This window comes from Schistocerca gregaria, chromosome 9 (assembly GCF_023897955.1).
Source record: "Schistocerca gregaria isolate iqSchGreg1 chromosome 9, iqSchGreg1.2, whole genome shotgun sequence".
NCBI classification, from domain to species: Eukaryota; Metazoa; Arthropoda; class Insecta; order Orthoptera; family Acrididae; genus Schistocerca; species Schistocerca gregaria.
Genome location: NC_064928.1, coordinates 91,242,991 through 91,250,031, shown reverse-complemented (window position 1 = coordinate 91,250,031; position 7,041 = coordinate 91,242,991). Strand labels below are relative to the sequence as shown.

At 43.5% G+C, this 7,041-nt stretch overlaps 1 protein-coding gene across 1 annotated transcript in view; it reads right to left on the bottom strand.

Annotated features, from left to right (window-relative positions):
* Nucleotides 1-580: 580 nt before the first annotated feature.
* Nucleotides 581-7,041, bottom strand: part of LOC126292305 (1,5-anhydro-D-fructose reductase-like) — a 49,412-nt gene continuing 42,951 nt past the window's right edge. The window contains exon 7 of the mRNA XM_049986237.1: nucleotides 581-797. Coding sequence (XP_049842194.1) covers nucleotides 755-797 — 43 coding nt within the window. The 3' untranslated portion in view covers nucleotides 581-754. The remainder of the gene's footprint in view (nucleotides 798-7,041) is intronic.

Here is a 7,041-nt window from a genome sequence, read left to right as displayed (position 1 = left end):
GAGGCAACACCATGCTTTGCAAAATGCTTTGTCAGGATTTCATGACATGACCCAACTGATATGTTACATTCTTCTGCAAACAATCGGACTGTCAGTCTTCCATTGGAACGCACAATTTCGTTGACATTTCTGACACGAGCGTCGTCGGTAGACATCGAAGGGCGTCATGAACGACAGTCTTCCGTCCGGCCAGTTTTAAGCCGTTTGAACCATTCGTAACACTGGTTACGGTTTAAACTCATCACCATAGGTTTCCTCCAAAATTTGGCGTGTCTGTAAGGTTTTCTTGAGTTTCACGCAACACTAAAATAGCTGACAGCCATACAACAATGAAACTTCCGTTAGTTACGCATTAAACACAGACGTGTGCAGGGATACCAACCGCATTTCGCTACATACACACAGAAATTACGAATGTTCCACAAGTTTTTGAACAGACTTCGTAGACATGTGCGAACTTACATTGACTTCCCACCATATCCTCTGGATGCTTCACGTTTGATGTCAGGCAGCCAATTTAGAGCAGGATATGAAATATATTATGAATGGAAATATCAGTGAAAGAAATTCAGTTGAGAAATACGATTTTCTAATAAAATGTTTAATTATTGCTTTAATGGTACAAAGGTAATTCATCCGTATTATTGCCAACACTATTTTTTCAAAATGAAAAAGTAACGTTATGATCTGGGTACACTTCAGTCGGTGCCAAGCCTGCAGCTTTTCATTGGGTCATAACGTTCGTTCCTCATGACTAGTAGCGATCAAACCACGGGAACTCAGGATGGCGTCCGAGTCTGTAAATGAAATGCAACAGTTAGAAAATATATAGTAACTACTAAAGCTGTAAATTAAGAATGGTCTGGCCACTTAAATCCAAAGAAAGGAGAGCTGAAAAGTATTCTTTAAGATTGTTAGATACCAAGTAGTCTTAAATTGAGCGTACACATTCATTTCTGTTTATATACAGTGTGTTTCAAAGTTTTTGCATCAAACGTCTGGGGATGATAAATCACCTCATGGGTAGCAACTTTTCTTAGAGACAAAACGTTCGATACTCTTTCTTAGCGATGTTAGGCGTCGTTTTACATTGCCCTACGAGGTGTCAGGACATCGCAACTCTTCTCCTTGTGAACAGCACTAGGTCTAGCGAAAATGAACCTTATAACTCGGATCTAAAATATTCTTCTCCACCTACAGACACTAATTCTTATGATTTTTGTTTTGTTTTGAAAACAACGTTGTCAATATACTGGGCTTGGTAGTATGCTGGTCGTTGCGTGCAATCTCGTCCTCCAAGGGTGGGAAAATACTAAAAGGATTCCTAGCATCGCTGGGTACATTTTGCTTCCAGTTCTTCCCCATGACGAGATCTATCGCCCCTAGACTTTTGTCGGAAAGCATATGAAACTCCCTGTAGATAGGTGGGTACGCAGAGTGGTAAGAAGCGCCAAAGAAACTGGTATAGGCATGCACATTCGAATACAGAGATGTGTAAACCGGCAGAATACGGCGCTGCGGTCGGCACCGCCTGTACAAGACAAGTGTCTGGCGCAGTTGTTACATCGGTTACTGCTGCTACGCTGGCGGGTTATCAAGATTTAAGTGAGTTGGAACGTGGTGTTATGGTCGGTGCACGAGCTATGGGACACAGTATCTCCGAGGTAGCGATGAAATGGGGATTTTGCCATAGTCCGCTTCGCAAGTGTACCGTGAATATCAGCAATCCGGTACTACATCAGATCTCCCACACTGCTGCGGTCGGAAAAAGATCCTCCAAGAACGGGACCAACGACGACTGAAGAGAATGGTGCAACTTGACAAAACTGCAGCCCTTCCGCGAATTGGTGCACATTTCAATGCTGGACCATCAACAAGTGTCAGCGTGCCAAACATTCAACGAAACCATCGATATGAGCTTTTGGAGACTAAGGCCCACTCTTGTACCCTTGATGACAACACTACACAAAGCTTTACGCCTCGCTTGGGCCCGTCTACACTGACCTTGGACAGTTGATGGCTGAAAACATGTTCTTTCGTCGGACGAGTCTCGTTTCAAATTGTATTGAGTTCATGAACGTGTACGGGTATGGAGACAGCCTCATGAAAACATGGACACCGCATGTCAGCAGCGGACTGTTCAAGGTGGTGGAGGCTCTGTAATGGTGTGGGGCGTGTGTAGTTGGAGTGGTGTGGGACCCCTGATACATCTATATACCACTCTGACAGGTGGCACATACGTAAGAATCCTGTCTGATTACCTGCATACGTTCATATCCATTGTGCATTCCGACAGACTTGGGCAATTTCAGCAGGACAATGCAACACCCCGAACGTCCAGAATCGCTACAGAGTGGCTCCAGGAACACTCTTATGATTTGAAACACTTCTCTAGACATGAACGTTACTGAGCATATCTGGGATGTCTTGCAACGAGCTGTTCATAAGAGATCTCCACCCCCTTACGGATTTATGGACAGCCCTGCAGCATTCATGGTGTCGTTTTCCTCCAGCACTACTTCAGACGTTAATCAAGTCCACGCCACGTCGTGTTGCGGCACTTCTGCGTACTCGCAGGGACCCTACACCGTATTAGGCAGGTGTGCCAGTTTCTTTGGCTCTTCAATGTATCAATGCGTAGCGTCTGTTCTTTCGGACATGGCCGAAACAGCGCCCACGATGCAGAATCCGTAGCTGTGAAACATTATATGTAAATTGCAGGAGTTCACTGCTGTCAGCTCCAGAGGGACATCAGACGGAATCAGCGGAGACGAGTGAATATGTGCACCGGACTGGGATGCGAGCTATGCGGATAGATGGATCTCGGTGGAAATGTGGATCACCCTTGAGGCCTGCCTAGACAGTCCGCGCAGTTGCGATAACGCTGTACCCGGATGGCACAATGGTTAATGAGCTTGCCTAGTAAGCAGGAGATCCCAGGTTCGAATCCAGGTTCGGTACACATTTCCGCTCATCGCCGCTGATTCTGCGTAGTGTTCTGCTGCGGATGACAGCAGTGAACCCATTCTATTTATATATAATCGTAACAAACAGTCTGTAAAGCTTGTAAGTGTGTTGCAGGGTAGGTTGTGCTGAGATATAACTGCTCAGATAAAAATTCGACACTTTGCGCCGTTTCCGATTTAATTAGCACTGAAGTTAGTCAATCGCGTCGTTGGGTGCGAAAATTACAGCAGCCTGCCAAATACAGTTAGTGTCATTTGTTCCCATAACACGGATGACAAAGTACGAGACTGCTCAGCCTTTGGCTCCTGTTCGATCTTTGCTACAGTCCCATGAGCAAATTTTTGCATTGCTGCCTTGTTCTGTTTTAGGAAACCAAATGAAGCACATATTTGGCAACTCGGTTCTTCTCAGGCTTATTTACTCAGAAACAATGTAAGATAACGAATTTCTTTCTTCATAATTTTTTCTCAGCATAACCTACGCAGCGACATCAGTTTCTGACCACTCTCTGTGCAGTTTATGTTGCGTAAATCCATACTGAGGAGATCCGCAAGGATGTAGAATATACCACACAAAGAAAAAGACTGTGGAACAAAAGCAAATATGCGCTTTTCGTTTACTAGAACATAAACTCCAGTTTTCCTTTGCGTAATATTCTATGTTATCAAAAAATGCTGTCTAAGACATCTATCTCATTTAGATATGAAAACTAATTACATGCTTAAATTTTTATGATAGGTGAATAATACTTGTTTTATTGTGGTAAACCGCCTTTAACGTAAAATTATACCTCTTAATGAACAAATTATAGCAGCGTTTTAATTTTTCAATTCGTTCAGTAACTATATGAAATACTGGAAATAGTGTTTTTGGTATCTATGGAAGCTGATGAATTCTTATCGGGCTATCAGCTGAGTGATGGCGTCGCCTTGTCGCAACGTTTCAATGAGTTTCGTACCCATCATCTTCTGGCGATGGGTACGAAACTCATCGAAACGTTGCGGCAAGACGTACGCCGCCACTCGGCTGATAACCTGAGAAGAATTCATCATTGGAATACTCCGAGAAAGACTGTAGTCGAATATATCCATGGAAGCTATTACACTGGTAACCTGCAATGGGGCTGGGTGACCACTTACGACATTAAGTGATACAGAAATACGAGGCGTGTTCAGAAAGGAAGTATACTGTGTCCATAACGGGTTGTGGTTTGTTGATTTTTGATGGTTGGCAACACTGACTGGTAGAGTTGTGGGGAGGGGGGTGGCGGGGGGATCCCCAGACCAGAGCGAACACCGCAGGAACACTGCAGCATGTAAACGCCAATTGTAGTGAACAGTTACGTGAAAGATGTAGGTAAGTCCCGGCAAGTGCAAGTCACGTGCAGTGATCCACTTACTACTCGCGGAAGGAGTAACACCTACCAAAATTTTGTCGCAAATCCAAACGGTTTACGGCAAAAGTGTTATGAATAGAACGAGTAGTGTTTAGTGGTGTAGGGAATTTAGTGGAGGCGGAAAAAATGTTCATGACGAACAGAAGAGTGGAAGACCTTCCATTTTGACTGAGGAATTGGTGCAAAATATTGGGGAAACTGTTCGTGAAGACAGCCTATAGACATTGGATGAAATGTCTGAGAACTCTGTAGAACTGTCTTATACGAGACACTCACACTGGGATACCGGAAAGTGTGCGCTAGGTAGATCTCAAAACAGCTGACAGAGCAGCATAAGAAAAATGGGTCAATAGCGGCCGCGAGTTTTTTGGTTGATTCGAACTGGAAGGAGAGGCTTTCTTAGTTTTGTTGTGACTGCGGATGAAACACAGGTAGCTCATTACAACCCTGAATGAAAAAGACAGTCGCTACAGGCAAAAAAATTATGGCCTAAGAGTTTTGGACCGAAAAGGCATAATTTCGATTGAATTTTTGCCTCAATGACACATTATCAATCCACAACGACATTGTGAGATCCTAGAAAAACTAACCATAACGGGTTGTGGTTTGTTGATTTTTGATGGTTGGCAACACTGACTGGTAGAGTGGTGGGGAGGGGGCGGGGATCCCCTGACCAGAGCGAGCACCGCAGGAGCACTGCAGCATGTAAAAGCCAGTTGTAGTATACAGTTACGTGAAAGATGTAGGTAAGTAATCCCGGCAAGTGCAAGTCACGTGCTGTTATGCACTTACTACTCGTGGAAGGAGTAGCACCTTCCGAAATTTTGTCGCAAATCCAAACGGTTTACGGCGAAGGTGTTATGATGAGAACGAGTAGTGTTTGGTGGTGTAGGGAATTTAGTGGAGGCAGAAAAAATGTTCATGACGAACAGAAGAGTTCATTTGGTTGGGATGTTTTAAACCATTTCCTCACTTAGCACCTTTAGATTATCATCTTTTTAGTCCCCTGAAAGCACACATAAGTGTAATTAAATTTTCAACCGACGAACAGGTGCAGAAAGAGATTCTGAAGTGGAGGTAAGGAGGGCACAAAGAAGCTTGTGACACGGCTCACAACATACCCTGAACTGGGTGGCGATTATGTGGAATAATATCAACAAGTGTATCAGCAACAACCTGTAATTTTCAAATACAAATTACATAATATGTAAGCTTTCACGGCTGGCGTCTTCATTAAATAAAACTTCCGGGCTGAATTGCCGTGGTCCGTATATAAAACTGCTTCTCCTTCCTGACGTTTCGTTGCCTACTGCTGGCAACATCTTCTGAGGTGAGTCGGCGACTGGTTGCTAGGCGCTGGAGGTCCCGCTTAATAGAGTGCTTAGATCTTTTTTTAATTTTCATTCCACCACTGGAAGGGTGGGGTGAGCTCATATAGGGCTTACTGCCCGTTTGGAGCCTTAGCTTATCTTACATTTTTCTGTGGTGACACAATTTATTTGTTGTAATTTGGGGAAAGGATCTAAATTATTGTTTATCTTTTGTTGTTTACCTTTCTTGGTTTTTTGTGTTCCTGATCTATATAAATGACCTGGGTGACAATCTGAGCAGTTCTCTTAGATTGTTCGCAGATGATGCTGTAATTTACCGTCTAGTAAGGTCATCCGAAGACCAGTATAAGCTGCAAAGCGATTTAGAAAAGATTGCTGTATGGTGTGTCAGGTGGCAGTTGACGCTAAATAACGAAAACTGTGAGATGATCCACATGAGTTCCAAAAGAAATCCGTTGGAATTCGATTACTCGATAAATAGTACAATTCTCAAGGCTGTTAATTCAACTAAGTACCTGGGTGTTAAAATTACGAACAACTTCAGTTGGAAGGACCACATAGATAATATTGTCGGGAAGGCGAGCCAAAGGTTGCGTTTCATTGGCAGGACACTTAGAAGATGCAACAAGTCCACTAAAGAGACAGCTGTTAGAATATTGCTGCGCGGTGTGGGATCCTTACCAGGTGGGATTGACGGAGGACATCGAAAGGGTGCAAAAAAGGGCAGCTCGTTTTGTATTATCACGTTATAGGGGAGAGAGTGTGGCAGATATGTTACACGAGTTGGGATGGAAGTCATTACAGCATAGACGTTTTTCGTCGCGGCGAGAGCTATTTACGAAATTTCAGTCACCAACTTTCTCTTCCGAATGCGAAAATATTTTGTTGAGCCCAACCTACATAGGTAGGAATGATCATCAAAATAAAATAAGAGAAATCAGAGCTCGAACAGAAAGATTTAGGTGTTCGTTTTTCCCGCTCGCTGTTCGGGAGTGGAATAGTAGAGAGATAGTATGATTGTGGTTCGATGAACCCTCTGCCAAGCACTTAAATGTGAATTGCAGAATAGTCATGTAGATGTAGATGTAGATGTTTGTTTTGGGGATAATACACAACTCCGGCATTTGCCTTATGGCTGAGGGAAACCCCTGAAAACCTCAGCTGGAGTCGATGACGCCACCACTCATCACGTGCTTTCGACTTTAAAACTATCTCTGGCTAGTGCCATCTCTCTCGATTACAGGTAATCGATTGTCACTTCGTTGGTACAGAGTTGACCGCCATATCTTGTCTAGTTTTAATCCTGCTTCTTTCCTATTAAAATTAGTTTCGTGCTTGTAGATCTCT